The sequence below is a fragment of the Solanum tuberosum genome, unplaced genomic scaffold (assembly GCF_000226075.1).
Source record: "Solanum tuberosum cultivar DM 1-3 516 R44 unplaced genomic scaffold, SolTub_3.0 scf00674, whole genome shotgun sequence".
NCBI lineage: Eukaryota > Viridiplantae > Streptophyta > Magnoliopsida > Solanales > Solanaceae > Solanum > Solanum tuberosum.
Window position 1 is genome coordinate 116821 of NW_006239591.1, and position 12598 is coordinate 129418.

The following is a 12598-nucleotide window of genomic DNA, read 5'->3' on the forward strand; positions in this document are numbered from 1 at the left end:
ATAAGAAATTACCAAAACACTCATAATTTTTTATGGTGATACATGAGTGTAGTTAGGTAGTATTATTTGAGATTGTAAGCGAATATATTGGGGAAGTAAGATTGAAAGAGGAAATGAAATGTTGGAATAAAGGGTGTATTTGTTTTAATTGGTGGGGTAAATGTAATTTGGGGCGGGTGTAGTTAATTTGGGTCGGGTATAATTAACTTGAGTCAAGTGTAGTCAATTTGGATAGAGTAAAATGAATGAATTTGTAAATTATTTTAAGTAATTAAATTGTAGTCAATAGATGGTCGCCAGGTATATTTTTAAAAAATATTTAAATGATAATCCGTTATAAAAGTGGTCAATATTGAACCCAAAGGTGGATGCAATGGTATTTGGGAGCCAATAGGTGGATGTCAAGGTATTTGAGAGACAATAGGTGGATGTTAGGGGGTATTTGGGAGCCAATAGGTTGATGGAGGGTAATTTTGTACCATTTCCAATAGCTCAAGGGTATTTTATGCCCTTTTCCATTTTTTTTAAAAATAAAATCTAAAAGATATAATTTTGTGGTTCTGAAATTGATTTTATGTCTTGTAAAATATAACTTCTTCCTTGTAACATATAACATGTGTGTTATGAACTTCTTAATACACAATGTTTTGAAAATAAACTTATGATTGTACATAACTTGTATCTTGTGAATTTCCCCTTATGAATTTTGCCTTGCAATTTTTTTGCCTTGTTAAACATAACTTGTGAATTATGAATTTTGTAAAGCATACTATTCTAAAATTGAATTTATGCTTCGTAAGACATAACGTAGGTAATTTCTTTTTGACTTATAAAGCATATCTTGACTCTTACAAATTTTTTTTGCTTTTATAATGTTAAATATTTTCAGTCACTTTTTATTACTTAAATTCTCAAAATACCAAAGAACAAAAATTAAAGACTATTAATTTAAGAAGCAAAAATTATTGGAGAATTTTCGTAAATAGTCATTATAATAAATATATTTATGCTTCATGGCTATAGTTTGCATATTTACGGGTTGTAGCTACAGTTTAAACTGCCTAGTTTGTTTCATAGCTATAGTTTTCATATTTACGGATTGTAGCTACCGTTTAAACTTCCCCGTTTGTATAATTCGCGGATTAGTTTGTATAATTGAACTATTTTTGTATAAACTCAAAATAACGAATTTATACAAGCACAAACATCTCAAATTTAAATAGTTATACAAATTATATTATACAAAATTACATTATACAAAAGTTATTTAAATTATATTCCGACCCACATAATTATCGGTGAATATTGATCACAAGTGATAACTAACTAAAACTATAGTATAACTGTGATGACTAATTAAGTAATTAACTAGTATATATTTCCTTTCAAAACCATATCGGGCCTCTTTGAAGGACAGGCTTGACGAGACCCATCTGGCCCGTATTGCAAATAGATTCACACAACAGCAGTAGAGAAAACGTAAAATAGAATATGTAACAGGGACACTAGTGGAATTTTGATTAAGCTCACTCAGTCTCCGTCCGTCAATTCTTCTCCAGTGAAACGGGTCAAACATTTCCGGCCACCGGGGAACAGCGATTCTTCTCGCCGGAGAGCTGAACTCTGTTCTGCCGATATCGTGTTCGGTTCAACCGCATTCAAATGCTACATCTTTGAGAAGGAAAGAGAAATAGAAAGTACAGATGATTCGAATAACTAGCTGTTTCTGCATAGCAATAGTTGCACTGAGTCTGTTCGGGACTCTGTCAGAATCAGCATCTCAAGCCTATCGTAGTAATCCTGGTCACCAACAGTGGCACCATGGAGCTTTTCAAGACGTGAAAGAAAACGTTCGATCGGAAGTTCGTCAAATGCTTCATTCTCGAGCCGAGGTAGATCTCATATTTGTGAATTACATTAAATTACATATTGATTTTCGTCTTTATCATCATTTATTGCAAATTTCATGGAAAAAGTTGTGATTTTATCCGCTAGCTGGCTCACTGCTTAAACTAGAATGGGAATTTAGTCAAATTAGTTCGAAGTTCTTATTAAATTCGACCGCAAACCTCCCAATTTCTATCTTTTCATGTGTTTTGGATCTCTTAAATCCATGTTATGGCTGTAATTGCTTTTGTTCTGTTTGGTTATCAGTCAACTCAGAAGTCCTATACATTGAAACTTTAATTTTTTACAAATGTAATTTAGTTATTAGCACTGAGGCTTGGCCCGAAATTGATATATATGTTCATTGACGAGAGAAATAGATAATAGGCTATGGGTGAACCTCTGTGGTTATAATGCAGGCTATTTACTTTTTCAAATTCTCTTCATATAAAAGCTCTGTTCAGATGCCTAATTGTGTTAATATTGTACAGGTACCATTTCAAGTTCCTCTGGAAGTCAACATAGTTCTTGTTGGTTTTAGTGGTGATGGGGGCTATAGGTACGCATTAGATTCTCCAAAGTTGGAGGAGTTTCTGAAAGTCAGTTTCCCATCTCATAGGCCCTCGTGTTTGGAGACAGGCCAACCACTTGATATTGAGCATCACATAGTATATAATACATTTCCGGTGAGCCTTCTCCCTTCTATGATTTATGCTTGTACCATTTTGCCATGGTGCTTTTAGAATCATGGTTGTTTTCATGTTATGTTCGGAGATCTCTTCTAATTTTGAATAGAGCTACACTACATTCATGATTACTGCTTTCTCACTGTTGGTTGCTTTCCTATGATTTTTTTTGAAGAAATGGTAACAATCCTATGAATATTTCTCTGTTATTCATTCACAAATCTTATGCCTCAAAATGATTGATTAGCCAATATCGGTTTGGATTCCTTTGTTCTAAGCAAACAAGATCCTAATATTAAGGATATCAAGAACTTCTTTTGTGGCATATAAATTTGAAACTTTACCACTAGATAGAAGTCAGATGGCCTAATTTCTTGAGGTTTTTGAACTGGGATGATGGCTTATTCCTAGCAATAAGACAAAACTCTAATTTCATTTTGAACAATAAAAAAAATAACAAAATAACTCTTTCTTTTTTTCATATCCCAATAGTGATTTATAGTAATTTGGGATGCAGCTTAGCAGTAGTTGTAATCTAGATTTATCTCAAAAAACAATAAATTATCTCTAAAAGAAAGTTGTTGTAATCTAGATATAAGGCAGGAAATTATTAACTTAATCGAACTTAAACATTCACTTACTGGGGATCCAATGAGAGGAGTTGTCCTTCATCGGATAAATGGAGAAGGAAACCTCAACTGGAAATGGATGTAGTCCTTGCTGTTAATTATATTTTTGGCGTCCCTTGCCTAAATATATGATGAATAAAAAGTTTAGATTTTTGGATAACTGACTGAGCAAAAAAAAAAAAAGAAAGATGTTCGGAGTACTCTTAAAGATGTTTCGAAGATGAAAATGGAATGGTTGGTGCTAATAGTTTATGGTTACTGTTGTGATTCTGGTGTCACCTGTTGCTGCAGGCTGGACAGCCAGAACTAATAGCCTTGGAGAAAGCACTTAAGGCAGCAATGGTGCCTGCTGGAAATGCAAGAGAGGTGACTGTACCAGATAATCTTAATTCTGAATTTGTCTCAGATTCTCCTATTTTAAGTTTCTACTTCATAAAATCAAAATCAAATGTCAACCTGTTTTGTGATTTGTAGACTGATTTTGGAAGAGAAGTTCCCCTTTTTGAAGTTGAGGCAACTGCCGTGGAACCGGAATTTCAGAAACTTTATTCTTACCTATTTGATCTTGAAAGTTGGGGACAGTCTGCTGAAGAGATGGATAGACCCTGGCCTACTGTAATCTTTATTGTTAACTTTGATAAGGTATGTGTGGCAAACTTGACCATCAAATTCTTGATTTGTTTGATTTTATTACTGAAGGATATGAAGTGTTCAGGTTGACTTTTTTCCATAATATTTGTTAAAAAAAATTTAAATTTTTTATTTCTCATTAACTTTGATTGTTGTTCGTCCTTATCGAGAAGTCAGTTGTTGCACACTAACCCATTACATCAGACTTCAAACCTTAATTCACTAAGTTTCTTTTGCTGAGTGTTGAATAGGGACATTGATTGACTGTTGTTACCATGGGAACTTCACTGCAGGTAAGATTGGATCCAAGGAACACGGACATTGACCTGGACAGTTTAATGTATGGAAGAATTACACAACTTAATGAGGAAGAGATGAAAAAACAAGAAGGAGATTACATATATCGCTATCGTTATAATGGAGGGGGAGCTTCTCAAGTTTGGCTTGGCTCTGGCAGGTATTGCTGGTTTTATATCGTGTGTTATACTTGATACTGAAACAGTTATCTTAGTTTATACAGAGAATGGATAAGGGATAACAAAATGTGCCCTTTACACAAGATAATTACTGAGCATCCTCTAGTTGGATAATAGTATTGCACCTTTCGGTCTGCCTTCATATGCTAATTGATTTGTGGCTCAAGATTGACCCTATGGTGGAATCAAATGTTTATCTTTAGCCCGAGCATCCTATTTTCTTTCAAGTGTTTTTTGTGAATTGCTTAGACTTCTGCAGTTTTGATATCTCTGCTGTGGGTTAAAAGGTACAGATCTTGTGATCATGTGGCATAAAAAGTTGATGATTAATTTCTTTCTTTGTCTGGATGTACCTCTGTACCTTCAGTCCTTCAGTCTTTTTAGCTTCCTTATGTATTCTCAGAAGGTTTAAGCCCCTGTATTAACTTACATATGGAAGCAAGATTTTCTGTTTGGGCCAGGAACAAGCAGTGGAGGTAAAAGATGATGGGTTTTCTGCAACTTAGAATTAAAAGTTAAAAATGGTTCTGCGAAATGTTGCAGCCGATCTCACTTTCTTCGTAAACTGTCTAGTGTTTAGTGGTCTGGCGAACTTGGCTTCCTTTTTGGTTTTCCTCAATTTGTTTTTAGATCTCATATTTTGTTAAAATACCTTATAGTTTATGTTGTTGAATCATAGTTTCAATTGTAACTCTGATAAATCAGTTGAAAGTTCAATTGTCTTTAACCTGTTGTACAGAAGTTTGAGTTTCCTGGCATTATTATTTCAGGTTTGTTGTGGTTGACCTCTCAGCAGGTCCTTGCACTTATGGAAAGATTGAAACTGAAGAAGGAAGCATTAGTTCCAGATCATTGCCGCGTTTGCGGAATGTTGTGCTTCACAAAGGGTCAGGTGTAGTAACTGAGCATGCTGCTCATGATATTTTTGTTGGGCAGCTTGCCTCTCTAGTTGCAACCACCATTGAACATGTCATAGCTCCGGATGTTAGGTAAAGTCTTTTATTTCCTCACACAAGGTTAGACTGTTCGGGTTACTTTTGATGATGGTTATCATGGTTTTGAAAGCACTTGATAAGTTTTAAGCATGTATTTGATTTTTGAACTCTTATCCCTAGTAGTTTATGCATCATCACATTTAAGTGGAAGAAAACTAGAAGACATTGGCAATTGCAAACCCTCAGGGGTTGGCCTGCTGGCAATTGACTTGAGCCTTGGGGTTTGCTCCCTTTCAAGGTCTCAAGTTCGAAACCCACTGGGTGCAAACAATTTCTGAGGGCCATCGGACTGGGTAAAACCTGAATTAACCGTGGTGCACTTGCGGGAAACTCCTTGCCGAGGGCCTGTGCACCCCCGGGATTAGTCGGGGCTCAAAGAGACTCGGACACCCGGTGCAAATAAAAAAAAAAGACATTGGCAATTGCAGATCTATCTTTTTCTTTGCATACTTATGAAGATACCATCCTGAGGATTAGATGTGTTTATTTTTGTCATATAGGATGATTACAGATAAAAAAAGAAAAAAATAGGATGATTACAGATAATGTCCCTGTCCCCTGCTTTCTCTGTGTTCATGTTTGTAGCAGTTATAGATAAACTTTGTTCTTTCTTCTAATTCAATCTTAGTGTTTTATCATGTATTCATTAGGTTTGAAACTGTCGATATGACAACAAGGTTGCTTATCCCTATCATTGTCCTTCAAAATCATAATCGCTTCAATATCATGACAAAGGGCTATAACTATAGTCTTGATGTTGGAGCAATTGAAGCGGAGGTAAAAATTTTACCTCATTATCCTGGTCTCTTATGATGCTTTTCTGTGTATCCAGTGACTTGGATGGTTGATATGTTATTCGTTTTGTGACTGAGTTGAAAATGTTGTTGCTTTTGCACTAAACAATGTTGAGGAGACTTTAAATTCTGTTTCTTTTCAAAACTACTTGTAAAGCTTTCAGATGTTGATGAAACAGATACTTACTTTCTTATTATACTTGACATCAATCCTTACTGGTAGAGATGTCATTTTAAGGACTGCTACTAAGTTACTTATCAAAAGGAGGAGGGCTGGAGTGGGTTTTGACTGCTACTTTATTGTTGAGATGTTAATCCTATCCTTGCTGATTAAATTAGGCTATTTTTCTTTTGTGACAAGGAATATAAAAGGTTTCTGATAATTGTTCTTTAGTCGTTAAGTCTATTTCCCTTGCCAATTCTCTCTCGCTGTTTTTTTTTTTTTTTTTTTTGTAGTTTCCCTTATCTATTTGCTGAGTCTAACAATGTTGGTACCCAACAGAACAAAAACTTAAAATTTAGATGGAACCAGGGCCATACATGAATTATGAGCTTTTAGTTTTTGACCTTCAGGTGAAGAAAATGCTTCACAAAGAACAGGAAGTAGTGATGATTGGAGGTTCACATGCTTTGCATCGCCATGAGAAATTGGCTATAGCTGTTTCAAAAGCCATGCGGGGTCATTCCCTTCAAGAAACAAAGAAGGATGGACGTTTCCATGTACATACAAAGACATATCTTGATGGTGCGATCCTTAGAGAGGTGGTTTCCTGATTTTCCGTTTCCCTTTTCTATGTTACCTCCATTTGAGATAATAAATGCAGTTGGATGTGAAATGCATTAAGATTATATGTGAGAAAAGGTCTTCAGATAGTTTCAGTAGGCAAATGGTGTGCTCTCTCCGTTTCAATTTGTTTGTCTTACTTTCCTTTTTAATCCGTTCAAAAAAGAATGTTTCTTTCCTTTTTTGGCAACTCTTTAGTTTCTACTTTCCACATGGCATGTTTAAGACCACAAGATTAAAGGGCATTTTGGTGCATTCTACATATCTTTAGTTTACGAAGACAAGATTCAAAAGTCTTTTTTACTTTCTTAAACTCCATGCCAAGTCAAAACCAGACAAACAAGTTACAAGTGAGGGAGTATCTGTTACTACATCTCTCTTTTTTTACCACATCTCCAGGGGTTGTCAGTTCTTGTTTGTTATCTGATGTCTCTATTAATCTTTTGTTCATTTATTCATTTGTTTTGGTCTTCTGATGTTTCTGTCAGATTGGTTATTAGTAGTTTCTTATAACATAAAATTCTCTATGCAATTGACAAATGCAGGAGATGGAACGATCCGCAGATGTGCTAGCTGCCGGTTTACTTGAGGTTTCTGACCCTTCACTCTCAAGTAAATTTTTTCTCCGTCAGGTTGGTTTCTCCATTTCCCTGCCTAGCAAATATTCTGCAGAACACACCTATGTGGCTTGTATCAATATTTATCCATTGCAACTTGCACATGCATATACCTTTTACTTCTTGCCTTATTGTTCTAAATCTGTTTTCTTTTTTTCTAGCACTGGATGGATGAGAATGACAGTACAAGTGATTCCGTACTAAAGCATAAACCTATCTGGGCTACTTATAACCAGAATCGAAAGAAGGAGAAGAAAAGAGCAGTAAAAAAGAAGAAACAAGGTGATCTGCACCGCACATATGGTACCAGAGTCATTCCAGTGTGAGCGCAATAACCTTTTATTTCACTGAGGCCTTTTCTCGATTGCTTATAACTGCTGTGTTGATGCCACTTCTCTCTCTCCCTCTCTGATGTTTGACATTGTCTTCTGAGTTCTGATACTGAATGAACACATCAGAAATATCGCTATACAAATCGATAATGCGATTTTTCTTATAACTGAGAAATCACCAAGGAGCAGTGGTGCAAGTCTCAACTCGGTGGATATTGGGCATACCCCTCTACCCTTCTCCATTTAAATACCAAGTTTTTGTCTGTTGCAGGGTTCAAACCAGTGACATGCACCTATCCACTGCCCTCTTACCACTAGATCATAGCCTTGGGAGCTTTCTTTCTTTACTCAGTAACCAATTACTAGTTCTGCTAAAAGACTTGTCTTTGATCTTCAGGAGCTTGTGTGTATTTTATGTAACGAACCTTTTTGCTCAGTACCAATTACTAGTTCTGCTAAAAGACTTGTCTTTGATCTTCAGGAGCTTGTGTGTATTTTATGTAATGAATCTTTTTACCTATTGCACTCAATAATTAGGTATGCCCATCATATGCTTCTGCATTAATCATTGAATTGGTCTTTGATATTGGACTTCATGGATAGCAACAATAGCATATTACACTATGCCTGTTGTCATCTTTTATTTATATCATGAGTAAGATTGACGAATGAAAACAAACTTGTACTGCATGCTGTTCCATTTAACATAGTTGACCCTATAGCAATTTGGTTGCTGAATTATTGGATGACATATACATCAGAAATGCCAAAAAAGCATTGTCTTTAATACATGTCTCTTCTATTTGGCTGTTCTGATTATTTCTTTTTAAGTTTAATTTCTTTTCTTCTATTTGTTTGACAATGAATAGATACATAAATAACCAAGCCTTAGTCCCAACCTAGCCGGGGTCAGTTATATGAATCCTCATTACCCCTTCTGCTCCATCTAGGCTTATCTCCATCCAATATTCAATAAAGCAGGTTCTCTACATTTTACTCTGACATAAAAATTGCCCAACAAGATCGAAAAGTTCTAACCCTAAATTCCAGAAGATTTTTTCTCCTATTTTGAACAAGAGTGCCATGCTCTAACAATATCCTCCTTGTTTACAGGTTTGTTCTATCTTTAGCTGATGTGGATGAACATCTTATGATGGAAGAGGAAAGTCTTGTTTGGACAAGTAAAGATGTAGTTATTGTACTCCAACATCAGAATGATAAGATACCTTTGAGGTGGGTGACGTATTTACTCCGTTTTCATTGCCTTATTTATCTTGTTTGTTTTGGTGTCCTTCAGTATGGCTTTCTACTGTATACTACAATCATGGAACTTTTAATCTATCCGGGGTAGGAGATAGCTTTAAGTTTCGTTTGTTGGCAATATTTTAGCTGCAGCAACTCCTTTCTACTAAAGTAGTGGTAGTTCCTTGGTTCTGTCTTCCTGACCTCAAATAAATTATAACTCTAGTAAACTGAGTTTAGATTTCAATTAGTATTTACAATTGACATTGCGACCACTCGTATCAGAGTATGACAATAGAAAGCTGCAAGACCCTGATAACAAATTTACTCTTTATCTTATCCTTTTTAATGGAGATCGATGGCTTCTGATCTCCAACCAGATTAACTTTTTGCTAATTGGACTGACTACAGAAAACAAGTATAGAGGAAATGTCATTGAGAACCATACTCCAAGTATATAGCAAGGTTTTATTTCCATCGCCTCCCTCATATTCTCCTGTATTCGTTCTTTAGGCATCTAAAAGATTTTGCATGCAATTTCTCTAGACTATTTCTCTGTTCATCAGAAGCATTATTATGATTTGATGTTCTAAGTCTAATACTAATATTTATGAGAAACACAAAATATGGTAAAAGAAGACTACCTCAAATTATTTCATTAGTGAACTTACAAACCTTCCATTAAATGTTTTCTGATGTTTATTCTCCTTGCATGCATCTAGTTTGGGGATCTTTACTTGCTTCCTGTTGGTATTTGACAGCTATGTTTCAGAAATAGAGAGAAGGCATGCTATTCCAATGCTAGCCCAACAACATATATTGGCAGGACTGGCTTCTGTTGTGGGTGGGTTGAGTGCTCCATATGAAAAGGCTTCTCACGTGCATGAAAGGCCTGTTGTAAATTGGCTCTGGGCAACTGGTTGCCACCCATTTGGACCATTCTCTAACACTTCACAAGTCAGTCAATTGCTCAAGGATGTCGCCCTGGTATGTTATGCTCTTCACTATCTGCTTTACACTTTCTACATGATGTAGATTTGATTGTAACTAACATAAATTAAAGGCTCATCATTTACCATTACCTGCAGAGGAACACAATATATGCACGTGTTGATTCGGCCCTTCACCGGATCAGGGAGACATCAGAGGTACTTCTAGTTGTCATTCACCTAGCTCTTTTGTTCTAACCTGTATTTATCTGTCCCATCTTTTTTTTTCCCAGGCTGTACAAGTTTTTGCTGCAGAACATCTGAAAACTCCTCTTGGTGAGCCAGTGAAGGGTAGAAAGAACAAAACAAGTACTGACTTATGGCTGGAAAAGTTCTATAAAAAGACTACCAACTTGCCTGAACCATTCCCCCACGAGTTAGTTGATCGTCTAGAAAAATACTTGGATGTAAGTAATTATTTTTCCTGTACTTGGTAAATCTAGTTATATCATTATGTAAATGACATATGCTGACTCTATCATATAACAGAACCTAGAGGAACAACTCGTAGAATTGTCTTCCCTACTGTATGATCATCGCTTGCAAGAAGCACACTCGAATAGTTCAGATATCTTGCAAAGTTCCATTTTCACTCAGCAGTAAGTTACACATGAAACTCTTATCCCTTATAGATATAGGAATTTACTGTAAATTTCTTATGTTGTGAATTGTTGAATTTTTGAATTTTTAGGTATGTGGAACATATTTTGGCTTCTGAGAGAGAGAAAATGAAATGCTGCAGTATTGAATACAAGCTTCCTGTGCAGTCTTCTCAGAATTTAGTTTATGCTGGTATTCTACTAGCTGGATTTTTCGTGTATTTTGTTGTAATCTTCTTTTCATCTCCTGTACGTTAATCTCAGGAAGAATTTCTATTGTTAGTTCACATAAATTTTGAAGGAAATAGTAAGATAAAATATGATCAAGATTTTGTGCCAATATTTCATCAAGAATTTTTACCAATGTGTGTGAAGTTATCTTTACAGTTGAATTACTATTCTATATTGTGTTGTTTACAATTGAAACTAAGGCTGCGGTTGGACATGCAATATGAAATCATAATATCAAATTTCAATTTATTTGAAAACATAGTTGATTTCAAAAAAATATTTAATGTAAAATTTGACTCGTAAATTTATATTTTGTAAAGTAATGATCCATCATTTTTTGTTACTTCGAATGAATTGTTCCTAGTGTGAAAGAATTATATTTTAAGAAGTTACTAATATAAAAATTATGTGTATTTGAAAGTTTGTAAAAACAAAATTTTACTTACAAAAGAAATATGAAGATATATGATTTATCAATACTGCGCTCTAGGATATTTCAATATCTTTTTTCTTGATTATGATTTATTCATTTGAAAAGATTTGTATAAGAATTGAATTTTTCTATGATAGTTTTGTTTTCCATATTTATGAGAAAATGTATTGTTTTATATCAATGTGAACCTCTGAAAGCTCTTCTTAAATTGTTTGTTTTGTGAAATCGATAACAATTCTGAGGTAAATTTCACATTATTTTGTTTCTTGTTTGGTTAAACTTTTTTTTTTGTTCCAAGACTATTCATACTCCTTCCATTTCAGGTACTTTATCTGAGCAAATTAAAAATGTTTTTTTTTCGTAATAATCAAATTTAGAATTTTAAAATATCATTAATAAATCTGCTTCCTTGAGGATTATATCAAATTCACGTAAACAAAGTAAATGAAATCTGAAAAATCGAGTGCTAGTATCATTAACAGTTTTATCTCTAAGTTCAATAATCGAGATAGGTTATAATTGAAAATAAAAGTTTTTCCCTTTATATAGTGTAAATAAAATTAGATACATACTTTATGTTATACTTGCGTATTTTAATTTAGTTATAAAGTCCTTTTATAACTCTACTATAGCTAACTTTATTTATCTTACATAATACAATATTCAATAACTCTGTAAAACTTTTTTATTTTTAATGAAAAGTTGAGATTTATGAAAAAAAAAATTCATGTAAAGTTGTGATCAGACATAGCTTTCTAGGCTGCATTGTCCATCAAAACATTCAGAGCCCAGTGCGATCATCATCTCAACATTTTTAACAATACCCACAAAAAATAAGTACTAACAGAAATTTTAAAATTTTTTTGTAAATAAGTATCTTTTAAAGGAAAATAAATAAATAAAAATAGTTAATGAGAGCATAAATAGTAATGGGAAAATTATTATAATTGGGGTAAAACTTGCAGAGAAAAATTGCTGAAGTAGGGATTTACAAGGTTTAACTCATGAGTATATACTAGTAGACGTAGTAGTAGATCGACTAGGAAAATTAGGGTTAACTCATCTATATGGAGTTTCATAGATTGGGCTGTCTGGCCCATATGTACATCAAGCCTGCGGACCTTAACAATGAATTTCGTTACATAAAATATCAAACGTTTAGCCTATATTAGGTAGAACAACTTTCACATATAGGAAACACAAAAATCATATTTATATACTATAGCTATAGTTTGCATAATTGCGCTCCATAACAAATATAAATATGTATATTT

At 34.3% G+C, this 12598-nt stretch overlaps 1 protein-coding gene across 1 annotated transcript; it reads left to right on the plus strand.

Moving 5' to 3' along the window:
* The first annotated feature begins 1457 nt into the window (after positions 1-1457).
* LOC102593130 (uncharacterized) lies at positions 1458-11024 on the plus strand. Its single transcript, XM_006366675.2, has 16 exons — positions 1458-1892; positions 2379-2573; positions 3494-3568; positions 3677-3844; positions 4126-4289; positions 5079-5297; positions 5954-6080; positions 6671-6859; positions 7427-7513; positions 7660-7820; positions 8944-9063; positions 9834-10059; positions 10161-10220; positions 10295-10468; positions 10551-10660; positions 10753-11024. The coding sequence occupies exons 1-16, from the start codon at positions 1704-1706 to the stop codon at positions 10916-10918; spliced, it is 2430 nt and encodes an 809-aa protein (XP_006366737.1). The 5' UTR covers positions 1458-1703; the 3' UTR covers positions 10919-11024.
* Positions 11025-12598: the final 1574 nt, after the last annotated feature.